Source organism: Lepisma saccharinum, chromosome 3 (genome assembly GCF_977018435.1).
Source record: "Lepisma saccharinum chromosome 3, izLepSacc3.1, whole genome shotgun sequence".
NCBI classification, from domain to species: domain Eukaryota; kingdom Metazoa; phylum Arthropoda; class Insecta; order Zygentoma; family Lepismatidae; genus Lepisma; species Lepisma saccharinum.
Window position 1 is genome coordinate 84,280,494 of NC_139231.1, and position 19,049 is coordinate 84,299,542.

Below are 19,049 nucleotides of genomic sequence, written 5' to 3' on the forward strand. Positions count from 1 at the left end.
CTATTGCAAGAATTTCCATTTATATGTCTACAGCTTTCTTGCACTTGAAATGTTTATGTACTCTGAGTCAAATATATTTGGGAATATGCAGAGTAAGTGTACAAAGTACACTTGCAAAAAGAAAAGTTCAAAGATGCAAGTCTTCCAGGAAGGAAATGCCTAATTATTTTTATTTTTAACTAGAGAAGTCTTTACCCACATAATCTTTGTACGAATGTTTAACTTTTAAAAATTAATATATATATATATATATATATATATATATATATATATATATATATATATAATGGATAAAAGCAAGGAGGGCCAAAAGGGCTAAGTAAAAATCAAATAAGGTAAAAGGAAACACTCACCGGACAGTAGGAAAATTCAAAATTATATATAATATATATATAAATGGTTCATATTCATTATATGTATTCATAACCCTTGTCCAACACAACAGTAAATCATGTTAATCATATTCTCTAATGTATGCAAATTGTCTGTGGAATCACATCCATCTTTAAATTAATATTAATAAGAACTTTTGTCCCTTCGGTGACCGAGATCCTTTAATTTTAATTTAATTGAGCAGATTAAAGAATTTCTTTCTGAATAAACAAAAGGGAATATTAATAAATATTAATTATAATGTACCTCATTTTTAAGTTTTAGCTTCATACATGTGTCTGGAGACAGTTTACAGAGTAAAAAGGTCCTGTCCGAAAAAGGTTAATGAGACATGCCAAGTAGCGAAGCAGAACATAATACCATTTATTCCCATACAAAGTAATACAATATATGAAATTGCACCTTCAATTATATTATCAGTTCCATGTTTGTTGACTGGACATGACGTAATAATGCATATAAGAGAAAGTATTTACACTGGGCAAAAAAAGGGAAAAGAGGGAACCATCCAGTCTCAGTAATCACGTCCTTTGCACCTGAATGTGGAACTTGCAGGCTGGCATGGTCTGTACCTCTGCAGTCACCATACAGTTTATTCCAAGATTTGCCAAAGCTCCACGAACTAAACCACAAGTGAAAGCCACAAACTAAAACGAGAAAAAAAATGTGGTGATAATGTACATCATGGTTCTGAAAGTTGTACATAAAGATGAGGAATGAGTTTAGAAGACTAGAAATGGTTGTGGGAGTAAGTTTGAAGTTCATGTAAGTTAATCTGTGCACTTAAAAGATATAGAAAGTATTAATTTGTACGCAATTATGCCACGAAAAGTGACCACACATTTTGCATGGAGAACATATGCACATGAAGGAGATGAAGGAAAGTATGGGAATACTAACAAAATCGAATCTAACAACCATGCGTGTGTGCATGTGTGTGTGTGTATGTACATACTGCATGGGTGGTTATGGTATTTGCATGTATTAGCGTAGAAAATCATGATAAGTAAATAGAAACCCAACATAATGCACAATAAGAAATACATGACACAACAGATACCATGAGCTACAGAAAAATAAATGGCACTCACGTTAAGTTTAAAGAAAATAAAAATACATCCTGACATTGTGCCAGAAATACCTTTGTGCTTATCAATGTTACAGTAATGAATAGAATATTCAAGATGTATTCTATCTGCTGAGCGGTTCCTATCATTGTAGCCTTTTTCTTTCTTGCTCTATACTTACAGACACAGCGTTTTTATTAGTATAAAAAAAGGTAAAGTGTTCCCCTGTGCATAGCACCACGCCATGAAGGCATATAGGGGGTGTGGGGGTAACGCCCCACACTTTCTTGATCCGGTCGTGAGTGAGGGTGATGTGATCAGCATCACGCCCCTTACTGCCTTTACCCCCCAGGGTTTCCCCCAGGTACCCATGTTATTCGACGCTGGGTTGGCGCCGGGGCCGCTTCCACCGTTAGAAAAGTTCCCGGATTTGAACCGGCCGGGGATCGAACCCGGGACCTTGAGCATGGTAGTCAGACGCGTTACCGACTGAGCCACCGCGGCCGTTTTTATTAGTATTATTATTATTATTTTATTTTGGCAGAGGATAAGAAGAAAAGCACCAGTACTGTTCATAAGTCAGTTGGGAATGGTAACGCACGCAATACACTTAAAAAGATGAAAAAAAAATGTTCAAAAAATGATTCGAGATCAAGCCTTTGTAAATTTTACAGTTTTAAAACGTTTCAGACATAACATTTTTACAGTGTGAATGTAACTTTCCTTCTGATAATGTGAAATTTATAGTTTCATGCAAACACTATCATTGAGTCAGTCAGATATAGCATGGCAGACTGAGATTTGGACATCTTGGTTACACTTTTCATGGCATTACCCTGAGTATATTTCTATACATATTTGTTCATTATTTGAAATTATTATTAGTTTTTCTCAGGGGAAAAAGTTATTGGTACAACATACTCATGCATACTCCAGAAAAATAAACTACTGCCAACTGTTTATCAATACAACATTTGCCAGTTCACGTACATCATTGATGAAAACCCTGGTGAAGGCACAAAGTTTCTCGGATCCCACTTTAAACTGTAGGTCCAGTATCAATTAGCTTTTCTCTGCATAAAGTAGACTTAAAAAAACAAACTCTTACATGAAAAATATGCCCAAACCAGACAAAAATATGATTCCAGCAAATAAAATTTAAACATTCGCAAATTGTGCAGATTCAGGAAAACTGATGGGCTCTTAAAATGATAGTACTGAACTGATATCTTCAAACAGTTTACAGTTTCTGTCAAATGACCTACCTTTGGTGCCATCTCCAAATATTGGCGACTGTTGGAAATCTTGGTCAAGAATCGGAATGCATTATCCTGAAGCACATACACACCCTGATGGTTTGTTCTTAAATTATCAATCTGCTTCTTATATATGGATGACCAGAAGTCTGTACAAATGAACTTCATCGTGTCCAACTCATCTTTGAATCTTGGCCATTCTTTTGTCAGCCTGAAAGATATAAATAATGAATGAAGCAAAGCAAACATTTATTTTAAATAAAAATTGCTTGTGAATATTATTTCAGTGCCACTGACCCACTGTACCCCCTTCATAATTACATTGAATTTTTTTTAATCAGCAGATTTCGATGTTTTACATAATATAAAATTGGTTCCAAAGTATGGCATGCATAAATAAAAACCTGCTATCTCCGAGTATTTTTGCCATATTTTATTAGTAAAAATCATTTGTATGCACACCAGAGACGGCACCACAAGGGGGGGGGGTTTACCCCCTGTAGCCCCCAAAATTTTTTGCAGTACAGTAGATGCATTTTAATCGAAAATAAGAAAAACTAGAAGTTTTCTTATATATTATTTTCTATTATGAAACTTCTATTGGGGCAAGTCCATTACAATGTTAAAGTACATTTTATACCTTAGTAAGATCGCAAAATTACTACATTACGATGTGTTCTAATAGTAGAACGAGATTTGCCTGGATCCTGTGATATTAAGTAATTGGGTAATCATCAGTCACCAAACGTGATACGGAATTTACATGGTACTCTGATGCCTATCTGGTAGGTGAATGCTGAAAGCTGTGAGATTGTTCTTTTGTTATTGGAAGTTCAAATGGTAACGAAGATTGATTGATTTAGATATTTTATTTCGCTTTTCTGCGACTTTTGACTAATCACAAAGATGATGACGAGTGATGAAGGAACATTTACAAAGAACACACATGCCCAGGCCAGAATTCGAACCTGAGACCCCTGGTGTCGGTGACGAAGGATTTATATAGCTATTAACCTCTATAAATCCAATCATTATTTTTCGGAATAGGTCTACAGGTGGGAAGACAGACTTTTTATAAGTAGGAGAACATTCAGCATCTACATAAATAACCACCAAGTTTCGTTCGCGGTGGCTCAGTCGGTAACGCGTCTGACTACCATGCTCAAGGTCCCGGGTTCGATCCCCAGCCGGTTCAAATCCGGGAACTTTTCTAACAGTGGAAGCGGCCCCGGCACCTACCCAGCGTCGAATAACATGGGTACCTGGGGGAAACCCTGGGGGGTAAAGGCGGTCAGGGGCGTGATGCTGATCACATCACCCCCACTCACGACCGGATCAAGAAAGTGTGGGGCGTTACCCCCACACCCCCTATACGCCTTCATGGCGTGGTGCTATGCACAGGGGAACACTTTACCTTTACCTTTTTTGATAGTTTCTCTTTCGAGTTGTCCTATTCATTTCATCATTATATCCTCCTCGTTGTAAATATCCGGAAGAGAGAAATATGACCGTAATGAATCGAGTACTACACAAATTACCTAATTCTTAAATAGTAAGAATTTAAAAGATTAAAACCGACTCCCCCACTCTGGTATACTTTGTCCCGTGAATCTTTGGAGCGAGCGAACGAAAGCAAGTCTCTGCGCAAGTAGTGACTCAAGAGGGCTCGACCATGAAGATGCACAAGGGTGGAATTGTATGCTCCGCCCACTCAAGTTGTCCCCATCTCTAACATTATGCGCGGCCTAGCTGCAGAGATTCCCAAGATACGGTGTAGTCTAGCAGTAAGACTGCTGCTTAGAAATCAATTGGTCTCGAATTCGACAACCAAATAATATTGCAATAAGGTGCAAAACTCAGCACAATTTGACAATTTTATTGCTCTAGTCATAGGTTTACATGCTAATTAATTATCATTACTGCAGTACCGTCTTAGTGGGCAACTTTGATTGCGTGTAGATAAATTCCAGCATACGGTATGAAAGCAAAAAGAGCTACATATGAAGTTAGGATCTATTTTTCAGTTCTTCATTGCCTAATTTCTAAACTAAAGGAAAGGTTTACCAAGAACAGTGATGCATTAATTGGAGTTAGCTGTTTAAATTCATAAAGTTCCCATTTTCTGACAAAAAGCTATGCTGCTCACTACTGTTGGGACAGTTCAGAGTCCGAGTTAATGCTGATGCCAAAAGTTATGACATGCTACAAGGCAGAAAAGAAACTCAAAACAAAGACCCCTCAGCAGCTATTTGCAGTGGTGAAACGTTCAAAATTGCCTTTTACAAACTTTATAAGCTTTGTGTTGCAATGTACGAGTACATACCCCTGTCAACCAGGGTTGGCATTTTGCCCAGGCTTTTTTCGATAAAACCCAATCCGGGTGGGTTTTTTCAGGTGTTTAAAAATATATATTTTAGAAATGAAATACATTTTCCTCCTCCTAACATTCAACTTGTATTGCTTTGTACCCTGTCCCAGGTATCTCTGGAGCAGGCAAATGAAAACAAGTCTGCACAAGTAGTGATGCGAGATGGCTCCACCAATGAAGTCATGAGAGGGAACTGAATTGCATGGAGGGGGTTAAGCGACTGCAGTTACCAGCCTTCACAGCAGCATGTATGGCTTTACTCTGCCCACTTGATTTCCTCCCCTTATCTGATGCTATGCGTGGCCTTGCTCCAGAGATAGTTTGGACAATGTATAGTTGAGTGAATCAAAAACTATTTAACATTTCTGGTAACATATTCTGTTCTAAAATATTTTGTCCAACAATTTTGATTCTACTCTTCCTGGATGGGGAAATAGTTAATACTGTTGATTTGTGATCAATTTTCAGGATTGCATTCCCTGATGAGGCACATACGTTGGTGCATCCAACAATCAGAATATGGTGGGGTAAAAATATGTTATAACCAGTGCTTTTTCCCCCGTCAGTCAACAACGGTACTCTACACTGGCACCTTATTGATTTGAATGTTGATTTGGTGTTTTAACTCCACTTTATGCACAGTAAGGCTAATCGGGAATGGACCTACCGTTTAAGTTATGTGCCTCCACCGGGTATCAAACCTGGGACCCCTTGATTACAAGGCAATGATACTACCACTGCACCACCAGAGAGACCCCCTTTGGCACCTTATTGTAGGTGAGTACTAATAACATTTTATTTTAACAAGAGAAATGCCTACAATGCCAGAAGTCCTGGGTTCGAATCCCAGCCTGGGCATGAGTATTTTTTGTATGTCCATGCATGAATTTCATCATATTATCACTCATTTTCATCTTTGCGTTAGCCAAATTTGGCAGAAAAGAGTATTAAAATAAACCAAATCAATCAAACAAGAGAAATGCATGTGTGTGCGCGTATACTTGGATGCATCATCATTTATGAAGATAACATAATTTTGAATTTTGTTATGATGAACACGTTAACAAACAACAGTAACATAACAAATCAACTTGAATAGTGCCGGAAACATTCTTTCCAGAAAAAAAAGAGCAATAAGAGTAACATTTTTACAGTGAGACTGAATTTAATCAATCACATTTGTTACTTTCTTCTTTCTGCAACAATATTCAAATTTATGCATGTTAAAGTATTGTTTTTTAAGATGCACCACATTTTTAGTAAATACTATTTGTGAATATTCCATTCTGAACTTCAGTTTATGAAACAAATTATTTTGTGAATGCAGTGTTGTGCCTAAGTTGAAATGAAATATGCTACAGCTATAAACACATTTTCTACATTGTTTATTTCATTTCCTTACAAGCTGCCATAGACTTAAATAATCCAAAAATACTATGCAACATAATGTTTTAAATCTGCTTCAATACAGTTTGTTCACAGTTTATCACAGTTGTGTTTTCCCATAATTTTTCTGGATGTTTCAAGCAAGCATAAATACCTCCTCCATGCACTAACCATGCCAAATTACAAGTTTGCAAGATTTAATTGTCTGGCTATTTCATCTTTACATATCCTTCAAAATATCTGGCTGATGTGAAAATCACAATTACTATGGTCAAAACATTTGTGACCCTCCAATTTGGTCACAATGCTCCCTAAAAATGCACTATATTTCAAAACATTTATTGTCAAACTATAGTTTAAGTGACGACCTAAAATTCTTAAAAGAGTTTCTTTCCTTAATCTCCAAAAATGTAGTTTAGGTACTTGAAAGTGTCATCAGAATTTGGAATCTACTTCAGCATATGAAAAATCCATTTTTCATCTACAATCTTGAAATGCTTTGAACAAATGTAAATGCAAAACAAAATCACTCCCGAGGTGTGTGTTGGTGTGATTAATTTCAGTTAAAAACATCTAAATTTGCTGCAGGTATCCTAGTCTCAAAAATGGTGACTTACTCCCACCCTTTCTAAACACACTACATTACAGAGTTCTTACAAGGCACGTCCAGAAAGTAAGTTCCGTTTGGTAATAAAATTAAATTGTGTACAGATACAGAAAAGTTATTTATTGCACAAAATTCTACAACTCTTAAACTACTTTTCCACATAACTGCCGAAATTTTGCAGGCATTTGTCATAGCGTGGCACAAGTTTTTGTATACCTTCTTCATAGAAATTTGCCGCCTGTGTCTTCAACCAGTTGGAAACAGTTTCTTTCAGCTCGTCGTCATTGTTGAAGTGTTGACCGCCAAGGAAAGACTTGAGATGTAAGAACAGATGAAAGTCGCTAGGAGCAAGGTCAGGGCTGTACGGAGGATGGTCAAACACGTCCCAGCCAAATCCCTGTAGGAGGTTTTTCGTCACATTTGCAGTGTGTGGTCAGAAAACGAATCACAGATCTGATTTCACAAGCGGCGGGATTTTCAATCAACACCGACATTGTAAAGAAGCACAACAAAGCGTACGTGACTGACAGCGATCTCCAAATGGCTCACGTTTCTTCTCCTTGATACAGAGCGTCTACCGCGCATGTGCGGAACTGCGATCGCAGCGCTGCAGTGGAGATAAATTGAAACGGAACTTACTTTCTGGACGTGCCTTGTATTAAAAACTAAAAACTCAAGTGCTGAAACCTGTTTTTCTTAATCTGCGAAAATGCAACCTAGTCAAATATGACATGTTAAACTGGTCTGTTCTCTATTATCTTTAAACATGGTGACCAATTTTTCTCAAATGTGAGACCAATCCATCAAGATATCTTGCAATTATATAAATTGCAACTCAAAAGCTTTGCATTTATGGTGGTTATCATAAATACAACGTTTGTGATTTTACCACCATTCCTCTCCCAATCCATGAAATATTACTTTAAAAGCTTTACTGCAAAATTGTGGACCAATGAAATATTGTATTCTAAAGTTCAAATCATAAACCCTGAGACCTTCTGTAAACAAAACCACGTGCATACAGAAAGCATTGCAAACTCTTAGAAGTAAAATAATCCATGCGAAAATCCAGCATTGTTACAGGATTCATTACATAAGGTAAAACAATGGCCAATTTGTAGTATGGGATACGCTGCCGCAAATGACATCTCACTTTAAACCCAATGCTCTTTCTTTTTTTACTTATTGCTTCACCTTTATGGTTAACTCTTTGCACCAGTAATCATTTCCCATGAATTTGGCTTCTTTCTTGCATGTGAACTGAATATATTTTACTTGCATTTTTTTAGACAAAATGATATAACATGGTAATGTATATTTCTAAGGATGATATAGATAGGAGTGTATTTGAAATTTGTTTGCAGATTTTATGTAAATTGTATCTTATGTAAATAAAATATATAATGGGCATAAACAGCCATATGCATTGCTGTAAGTCCAATAAATATATTGATGATGATGATCAAAACAATACAAAGAAATTTCGTAAATTTATTGCGGTTGGAAACTTTGACAAGCATCCTAATAACGATTTTTGTTCTGCTAAATGTAGTGCACTTCGTAAAATAACTTGGTGACATGGCAAGGCAAGATAAGTGTGAACATTTTGTAGTAATATGCATTGTAACTTTCAATGAGCTTAGAGATTTGTGTACATAATGATATTTTATAACATTGGTTATTTTCTAAAAATAATCATGTGAACAGCAAGAAAGTAGTGTAACTTAGTAATTTTGCCTGACTTATCCTTAGAAAAATAACATGCCGTGTTCTATGCATGTGGGAAAGTCTCCGTGTTCTCCGAGCTTGTTTTCAAAACACCAGCAAGGACAGCCTTTGAAAAGGGGTGAGAAACAGATTCTACTCAATATTTATGTAACGTTCTGTCAGTGGTATCCTGAGAAACCAGTAAATGAAGTGGTTAAGTTCGTATCCCAGTGCAGTGGTGTGTCAGTGTCTGCAGTTTTAAGGGTTATGAAAGAGAGAATGACCGGGAGAGTAACAATGTATGCGGCTGCATATTCGTCTGATGTTTTCAGAGCGGGTTCTCACATTCAGAGGCTCTTATATAAAATGAATAGGTGCGGCGAACTATGAGTGTAACAGCAGATGATTTCGGTCATGAATCAGCTGACGCGGAGTGATACATCGAATCGGTGAGACCATTTGTTTACAGAAGGTCTCAGGGTTGGTGATTTACACTATAGACAGTTTTGAAAGAAAGAAAAAACAATGCAGAGCATAGTATAGAGCCTGCAACATTGGAAAAATCAGTTTTTCATCCACCATCTTGAAACAAATTTTCTAGCTGCAGAAATAATTGTACCTAAATGATTCTAAATTTGCAGCTGTTATCATGGCCACTAAATAGATTATTTATCCCTCCCTGCCCATCCACCCTAACTCATGCATCATATTTTGATAATTCTATTGTCAAATTATAGTGCAAGTACATAATGCTCTTGTAAGTTTCATGCACAAAGCTCAAAACAATAGTCTATTCAAAGGTTTGAAAATATAAAAAATGAACAAAGTGTATGAAACAATACATGTACACTGAATTTACTTGAGTACCCTACAACGTTAAAAAAAAAAGAACTGAAATTGAGGAAGATCATGAAGGTGCACGACTTACATGGATATAGAACTCCTCACCAGACATAAATAGCATTGTATCGAATAGGCAAGCAACCCATTAAGATGAGAAATGAGAAAATCATTTCAAGTGTGTTCCGATTTAATTACACCATAATTAACAACATTTTAATAAAGTGTACTCAATTCTCCCATGTAATGCTGAAGCATGCAAAAAATTGATTGTATCAATTGATCATCACAGTTGAAACTATCATGTGCCACTATGGTTTCCCCCAGTGGCGAAGCGTAGAGTTGCTAGCAGGGTAGGCACAAAAGTGTGATAATATCCATTACTTGCTTAAATCTGTAAAAAGAATGTCATCGAGAGTGGTTTAATGTCTCTCCAGGTTGCTTCTTTACTTGTCAGTGGGGGACGTTTTCAAAAGTGTTGTTACCGGCCATCAGTACGATAATTATGTCTTAGACGTTCTCCTCCCGCCCACCAGATGTCATCGATCTAGATTTTTGTTCATTTCGTTTTTTTGTTTGTATTTTTTTCAACCCCTGATTTATGCACGCACCTCCAGAAAGAACTACCAATCATGAGACATCGCGAAAATCCAATGAATAGTGCTCGAGCCCTGTTGTCAATTCTTCATCACTTTTTTCTAAATTTATTTATTTATTTTGCAACACTTTTTTCTAAATTTATTTATTTATTTTGCAATGAGGTGAAAAGGGCTAGAAGAACCCCATAATTTTCAGGTCAGTAAGATGTTTGCCATGAGCAGACGACAGAATTCCGCACTTTCAGCGACTGTCAGTTTGGTACGTTCTACTGTTGCCAACTTAGTTTTTTTTAGCAAGACTTCCTCGCACCGAGGAAAACACCATTGTTATCTGTCTAAGTAAAGGAATGGTTGTAGTTAATTCCAGTCTTGGCTTTCTAGATAAATGAATTTCTGACACCTGTATGTTCAAATAAACATAATTTAAATTTTGGATATTTTTGTCTCATTTGTTCTGATCCATGTCAATCGTGACGATGAGAATGTATGGAGACTGAATTAAAGAGGATCAGGAAACACTGACATGACCACAATTAGGTCACCTGGCTTTGTAATGTGTTAGGATGACCACTACGGGGCTTTCAAGGAGAAAAAAAAAATAGGTAAAGGTGACCTATCTCATTCAGTGTGAATACTTCGTATCCTACCCACCTTTACGTGATAACAGAACATAGGATCATTGTTTGGGACCCTTCTATGATGGCAACACAAAAGGTTACTATGTAACATATAAACAGGTTATAATAAATGTAGTTCCTCGAGAGAATAGAATCCCAATTTTTAGGTGCAATTTAGCTCTTTTCTGCCAATCCACAGTGACAACACTGGCCTGTTCAGCCAGACCTGGGACAGATATGGCACCTGCAATAACCCCATAACTCTCTTTGTCCTAAACCCCAAAAAAGTCTTCCCTTGCATTGTACTCTCATTGTCCGCCCTCTTCTCTTGTTATCCCTTCAGGGTAAACTAAACTGCCTACCTCTTCGCTTGTGTCGGCTGCATAAAAAAATGTCTGCTTGTAATATCTATTCGTGACAGTGTTAACGCATTAAATAACGTTTCAACAACTTATATTATTTTTTTAAAAAAAATTTGCTGTCACTTGCCACTGCTAGTTGCAAAGGAAAATAGAGTTGAAAACATTTTAGAAGTTATTGTTATATGAAGGAAACATGAAAGGCCAAAAGTGGGTCCTACCTTACTGATGATTACATCTTCACTCACTTGTTCTTGTTGTTCTTGCATTTTATCTGATTGCTGCACACGACAGGAATCACAAACAAAGCTCTACCGGCACGAACCTCGCACTCCGAGCCACGCTCCCTTGTAGCATCCTGAGCAGGAGGCAAGTTTTCACAGAGAGGGAAGAAGAGAGGGAATCCCCGTTGACGATAAAAATAAATTATTCTATTTCCAGTGAAAGTAAAACTACTTTCTAAATATAAGGTGGAACTAGCATTTTAGTTTTTCTTGTATGTACGCATTGCTTGCATGATAGAATTATTTTCCTGTAGTTTACGGTTATTACAAGCATAAGAAAACAGTTTTTTCTTTGTGACGTTTCAGGAGAACACACGCTCCTTTCATCAGACATTTATTTTCATTTTGACTAAAGATACAGTTATAACAATGGTTAGTAATTTTTAAACAAAAAGAATCTGTTATATAATGGATGTTGTCAATGTTACATTGTTGTAATATAGCAACTTAACTGTGAAAAAAGCAGTCTATTTTATTTTTATTTTAGATTTTTTTTTTTTTTTAAATTATGAATCCCAAATATCATCAGGTAATTCAAATTCATCATTGTTTTCACAAAGTCTCTTGATGTTTTCTGTTACATTAAATTTTAAAGATGGTGGCTTACTCCATTTGTGAAAAAGAAAACTCCACACTGGATCTATGTTACCATTTTCATTATTTAATTTATTCCAGTGTTCTTCTGCAATGAACGAGGCTTCCCAGACATTCAACTCTGTGTTTCCCGTTAATCTTTTTAAAACCCTTCTCTTTTTAATCAAATGCTTCTCTTCGATGATATGAGTTGAGTTCTTGGGTTTAGATTTATAATGTCCAAATCATGTTCGTGCCATCTTATTGCCATTTTCCTTGCTGTTTGTCCCACATAATCTTTTGAACATGAACAACTTATATTATATATTCCTGTGGTTTCCACATCTGGTAGCGAGTTTCTCATTTTGAATTCATTAAATGTACATTCCAAACTTCTTGGTGATTTAAAAACAATTTTGAAATTAAAACTTCTAAAAATTTTTGCAATTTTATGTGAGAATCCCTTGTGGAATGGAATGCACACAAATTTCTTTTCAACAGATTTTTCATCTTTGTCTGTATTTCTCTTTTCCTTTAGTTTTCTTGCAACTTGTTTTTTGATTTGGTTTATTCTGTTAGTGTGAAAGCCATTTTCTTTTGCTATATTAAAGAGCCTTTCTTCTTCATTTTTGATATCCTCATTATTAGAACATAGTCTTAGTGCTCTCAGGAAAAAATTTAAAAATATGTTATCCATTGTTATACGCGAATGTTCTGATTTGGCATGGATGTATTTTTCCCCCGCTATTTTTTTTCTATGGACTGATGTTTGAATTGTTGAGTCAGTTGTCTTAATTTGCAGATCAAGGAAAGAAATTACATTGTTATTCATGGGTTCGCAAGTGAATTTTATGCGACGATGTGATTCATTTAACGATTTAAATACGTCCATGATGGTGTTCTCATTTTTAGCAATAATTAGCACATCATCTACATATCTGATGTAGAGTTTGATATCCGCACCTATCGCATTAACAATTGGAGATTCTATGTAATGAAGGAAAATGCTGGAGATGATTCCGGATACTGGGTTTCCCATTGATAGACCATTATTTTGCTGATAGATTTTGCCATCAAATATAAAGTAATTTATATCCTAGTGTCCCGATAGAAGGTGCCACAGATGCATTACACAGATGGCTTATTGAGATGAAGGTTAACCCAGTAGAATCATGGGAAATGGTTCGATGGTTTACTGTATGTGCAAATTACAATTACTTTATACGTACAGTACTCGTAAGATTAGGCTTCCCGCATATACGACCGTACGACAGAGTGTGAAGAGAAGAGGCCCCAGCAAATGTGCCTCACTCCGTGGAAAGTTCGTATATTGGACAGGGTTAAATTTTTTTGTAATTATCATAAATTCCAAACTTTTGCATTGCATGTCATATGTTTTGATGAAATAAGTAAATTCACCTTTAAAAGAGTAATGGTGTGGGTAGGCCCGGCCTCCTTGCCTCATAGGACGCTTCGCCATTGGTTTCCCCCACATAAGGAAGTGACTGATAACCAAAGTGATACAACATATCAAAATTATAAGCTTTGTTCAGCTATGCTGTATCAATCAATGCAACTGTTTTATCTAAAAATGACTGATACTTTTTCCTTTTAGTTTCTTGGATATATATTATTTTTATTTCTGTTAAAAATCCATTCTTAGCAGGATTTGTGGAAAATAGCCTGAAACAATCAACTATGACTTGTACTACATTCACTATTTTTAGTATTATAAGCTCTGCTAAGCCTTTTCTTTGAAAGTTTTTCAAAAATTTTTGACAATCATAGAACCTCACAAGTATTTAAAGCAATAATTTACAACATTTTCTGAAAAAAAAAAACACTTTTTGACTGGGTTTTCTTGGTGGGTTTTTCTGTAAAACCCGTGGGGAAAATTGGGCTGTGCCCACCTGGGCTAACCCTGCAGTCAACACCTGGACGTGAAAGAACATTTTCTAATTAACGACAAATCAAGTGTTACCTTCGTAATCAAATTAGTAACGAGAGATTCAGTGCTCTATTCAGGCCATTGAGAAAAAGATAGCAAAATCTTTGGATATAAACCAGATTGTAGATAATTTTGCAGCTGCCCATAAAGACAATCTTCTCATTTCAGCCAAAAAGAATAACGCTCTTTACGTATTGCTACATGTAGTATTTATACGCATGTCCAGATAGTGAGTGTAGTTTTTATTGTGTGTTTTGTACTGTTGATATGAATACTATGTCTGTGATATTATCCCACTAAATGGTGGCTGACGAAAAGAAAAGAATATAATTATTGTATTTTATTTGACATAAAAGATTTGTGGCTAAAAGTAATTTTGTACATGATGGAACAGAATGCAACATCTTACATAGAGATTTACCTTTCGGTATAACTGTAAAATATGTCATTGGTAAAATTTTACCATAGTAAAGTATTACGTAAATAGCATTTTACCGGTATTAGTTAGCCCCCCGAAACTTTGAAGCTGAAATCTGTAGCCCCCCAAATATTTCAGGCTGGTGCCATCACTGATCACACTAACATAGCGAAAAAGCATATCTGAAATTGCTATCAGCTCCAAACCTAATGACGTACATTATAGCTGTTATTGTAGAATATAGTGTTTGGTGCTATATTCACATGCGCAAAGCCTTTGGGCTGTTCTGCTTCACGATCAGGTAGCAGATGCACTTTACTTCACAATAATACATCTCTGTGAGCTAAAAACAACAGAAAAAGTTCATAAACAGCATAATCTTCATAAACCATGTACAATATTTCACTTCCTCAAGGGTTGTTTGCAATCAATTTTTCTGAATTGTATATTAAGTCAAAGTTGCAAGGCTATAATGAGCAAGCTGTCAATTGGATTGATTGGTAGGAATCTTAGTATACTGTCTAAAGAAACCCAGTAGTTAGCAACATGATTAGACTTATTATGCAACTTATCAAGAGTGAGGTAGTTACAGAGGGTTAATGGCACCATTGTTTCAATTACATTAATTATGTAATGCAAAAATATATATTTTTTATATATATGACAAGTTGTGTTGTATGTATTTTAACTAGTGCACAAGGAATAAAAATTATTGTACAAGCATTGAAAATATACAAAAAGTACACCCAAATTCATTCCAAAATAAGATATTGTTTTATATGACACATTAGGCTGTTAGTTTAACTGTAGTTTAGATTATTAATGGAAATAAGCTTTTACTAATCATCCACTATATTCATATTGTACCCATGGATGTCCGGAAGCACCCTACCCTGGAAAATGAATGTCTACCTTTCATTTCAGTTAAAATAATTTGTTAGTTATTATAAGGGCATTGAAGGAACATGATAATTTCAGATTGAAGCAGTATTTTTTAAGGGACATAATGGATGGAAATATGCCTCCTTTGCCCCCCGGGAAAACATTTCCTTGCTTGCCCTCCCTGGAAAAAATCCTGTGGACGTCCATGATTGTACCCAGGATTTGAATCATACTTAGTTTTGAAGAATGATATACAAACTACTAAGTCATGAAGGTTGACATCTTCACTACTTCATGTTTGTGAAGCATTGAGCACTAACCGTTCTATAATTCTATATCCTGAAGAAAATCCGATAAACTCCAAGGTTGACAGATCATCTTCGTTCTGTGGAAAAAGTAAATAAATATAACATTAATTGGTATTTTGCTTTGCATTCTATGTACTCTAATAATATAACAATGCCGTGATATGTAACTAAATTGGTATAATTTGTACATCTATTGGGACTGATTAAAGAATACTAATTGTATCATTGCCTATTAATTTTTACTAATAAATATATGTATACCCATATACGCTGATATGCAAAATGAAGAAGAAAAGGGGAAACCCCGAAGTAAGCCTGCCTCCACCCCCATACATTCGAGGATATGCCTTTAAATAAACCAGGACGACGGTTGATTGAATTTAATCGGTTCCCCGCCTTTTTATTTTCATATTTAATTATTTATAATATACATATAGCCTATATATAATATACAAACAAAACATACATAATACAAAGGTGATAGAAGTAGTACAAAGTATAGACCCATTCTAGTGCCCAGAACAGGCGTAATGCACAAGTTCATGGAAAGTACAATAAAGATGGAATGTCTATAGTGTTATTGTAATTACGCGTCTATTTGAATTTAATAATATTTTAGTGCTTGGTTATCAATTTATTGATAAAAAAAATTATGTGGTCCAGAACAGTTGTTTAGACTTAATGACGTATGGAGTGTTGTAAGATGAGTAGGCTATATGTTAAAAGGGAGTGAAAATTTGTTGCGGACTGTACAGAACATGTCCATCTTCCCAGATATTCAATGATGTTTGGAAATATATATACCCGGTAACTTTTAATCGGTCACAGTACGATCTCCGCTGAACGGATTTCTTCATTTTTACAGAAGAAACTAACTACTTACAGAAATGAGTTTCTGTAGCATTCTGAAAGTTCGTGGAGGTATTTTCTTCCATCATGGAATCTATTCGACTGGGAATTCATGTATTTTTGAAGAAAAATATCTCTCCGACGCACAATGACCGTTGCTTCATCTACGTGAGCTGGATGTTCCGTATGTTTCATGACGTAACCCACTGTCAGTATTTCCAACCACACAGTTGTTTTGCAAGAAGTGAAGGTGAATTTTTTTTTTTAAAAAAAAAAGCTGTATTACATTGTTTTACGTACAAAATTTTAATTATGCTTCCCTAACATAACTGAACCTAACCTTTCCAGAAATGGTTCATGGAGCTATCCGTAAATTGCTTTTGGGGCTATCCGTCAATGGTTTTTGGGGCTATCTGTGAATGGTTTATGGGGCTATCCGTGAATGGTTTGTGGGGCTATTCAGGTATTTTTCGGTTACAAAGGTTGGAAACAATGCATACCCACATGATCCACAACGCAACTCAGACTGTACGCCATATTGTGTTACCAAAGTGAAAAACAAAGAATAATAATTACTGTTAATGTGAAAAAGGTAAAATTTAGGTAACCACCACACGTCTCCAATTACCTTATTTTTCACATTGATACTTACATATTCTGCATTCCTAAGGATTCTTGAAGGTGGCATTTCATTTTTTCCAAACAAAAAATCTCAATTTTTCACATATCGAGTATTTTTTTTGGGGGGGGGGGGCTTTTGCGTTACACACATTAAGGTGGAGAAATCTTGACTAGCGTTGTCCATGATCAGTGGTTATGCAGTGTTGAAATTTCCTTCATCGAAAAATACCTAGTTTCGTGTTAATGATTTTTTTTTCCAGGTTCGAAAGCCCCACGAACCATGCACAGATAGCCCCACGAACAATGAACGGATAGCCCCACGAACCATTTACGGTAAGGTTAGGTTAGGTTAGGTAGGGTCACGTATAGGTTACAATTGTTAAAAATTGGTTTCGAAAAAATATGCGTAGCCCCACATACCATTCTCGCATAGCCCCATGAACCACTGACACATAGCCCCACAAACCATTTGCGGAAACGTACCTTCTACAGTTACAAAAACACGTGTTTGCAAACATTGGCCGGGATTACGTCATCACACACAGGCTACATCCACCTGGAAGTAAATAGATGCAAGAGCTTTCCTGCATCGGTCACACATTTATATCGAAAAATAGATGATTTACCGGCAAAAATTCAATGAACCATGCGAGAAAACACTTCCCCGAACTTCCACAATTATAAATAAACTGCATTCGATAAGTAATTTCTCCTGTAAAATTGAAGAAATACGTTTTGCAGATACGAAAATTTTACCATCATCTTTACACCCCTCTGGCCCAGTGGCTGGATATATTACTACTCTCTCTCAAGCGAAAACTACTTGAACTTATCTTTTATAAAAGAGAAGGGGATGACTACTAGCTTGTTGTCAGTTAGAATTATTGACGAACAAATTCATAAAAAATTAAAATTAACAATTTGAAGTGCAATACAATAATTGACGTGTGTCATACTTACCTTCGAATCCTTATCTTCATTCTTTACAGCGTATGAGATTATTTCTGAATGAAGATACTCAATTAATACTTCGTCTGCCATGTTAGATATAACTCTGCTCAAAATTCAAAACTACAATAATTGACATCTTACATTAATTAGAGTAGTTTACTTTTGTGAATTCTCTGATGGCTAAAGCAGACAACCCAGTGCCACAAAACAAAATTTCAGGATCGAGCAACATCCATGCATAAAGTCAATATTATGCTCTTGTCTCAATGTCGACTTTGTGCTTCGCATAAGCTGTAAAATGTGTCTTTCTTGTCTACTAATGGGAGCATTGGAAGTTATCTTTTGAAAGCTAATAACTCTTCCATCGAATCATACTATACTGTAATTTTTTTACGATCGGGTTGGGCAAATAGAGGCGTGGACGCGTTTCTAAGAGGGAGCCCTTATTAGCAATGAAGAAAACAACGTTATATGCATGTGCTGTGAACCACAGTATAATAACCATGAAGTATGAAGTAGTGAGACGCAAAGAAGAATAAAGCGAATGTGTTTATTTGTGATATAAACCAAGTGATTTCAGTAATTACAATGGCTACAGAAATAATGAAATCATTTGGAGCACTTCAAGCAGAGCTGGAAAAAGCTAAGGAGAACTTAAAAGGTGTCGATGAAAACATAAAAAGATTAATTGGACGGGATCCTAGTGAAGGGCCTGTGCGGTAAGCAATCGAAGATTCATGTTTATAAAACGCGTATACAATGATCCGAAATGTTCCTTTTCGTCAAGACAATAATTTATTTACGATTTATGCCGAATTGCGTGACTTTTTTTTTCTTCCATTCAAGACGTCATGTACGGATCAATATAGCAGAGAGTATGATTATTGAGTCTAGGTGGAAATGTCTTGTTATGGTAAGACTGCAGAATATGGGCTCCTTAGGAGAAACACGGTTCATAATTTTTTGGTAACGTTTTGTAGTTAGTAATCGGGAAAAGTAAGTTTTAAGGTGCCGAA

The 19,049-nt window shown here is 35.9% G+C and overlaps 2 protein-coding genes across 2 annotated transcripts in view; one reads left to right on the plus strand and one right to left on the minus strand.

The window, feature by feature from the left end:
• Positions 1–732: 732 nt before the first annotated feature.
• On the minus strand, positions 733–18,351 carry Trs33 (trafficking protein particle complex subunit Trs33). Its single transcript, XM_083118928.1, has 4 exons — positions 18,043–18,351; positions 15,625–15,689; positions 2,726–2,927; positions 733–1,040 (listed from the first exon to the last, which is right to left on the minus strand). Exons 1-4 carry the CDS (start codon positions 18,121–18,123, stop codon positions 915–917), a joined length of 474 nt encoding a protein of 157 aa, XP_082975054.1. The 5' UTR covers positions 18,124–18,351; the 3' UTR covers positions 733–914.
• Positions 18,352–18,519: 168 nt separating this feature from the next.
• Positions 18,520–19,049, plus strand: part of Pnn (desmosome associated protein-like protein pinnin) — a 49,366-nt gene continuing 48,836 nt past the window's right edge. Inside the window, exon 1 of the mRNA XM_083118927.1 lies at positions 18,520–18,752. Coding sequence (XP_082975053.1) covers positions 18,622–18,752 — 131 coding nt within the window. The 5' untranslated portion in view covers positions 18,520–18,621. The remainder of the gene's footprint in view (positions 18,753–19,049) is intronic.

What these genes read in the sequence shown, in the direction of transcription:
- Trs33 (XM_083118928.1), bottom strand. Translation starts at nt 18,123, where the DNA reads ATGGCAGACGAAGTATTAATTGAGTATCTTCATTCAGAAATAATCTCA. An exon ending in ATGAAGATAAGGATTCGAAG is followed by an intron (nt 15,690 to 18,042) that starts GTAAGTATGACA and finishes CTTTTTCCACAG; the next exon opens with AACGAAGATGATCTGTCAAC. An exon ending in ATTTGGAGATGGCACCAAAG is followed by an intron (nt 1,041 to 2,725) that starts GTAGGTCATTTG and finishes TTCTCGTTTTAG; the next exon opens with TTTGTGGCTTTCACTTGTGG.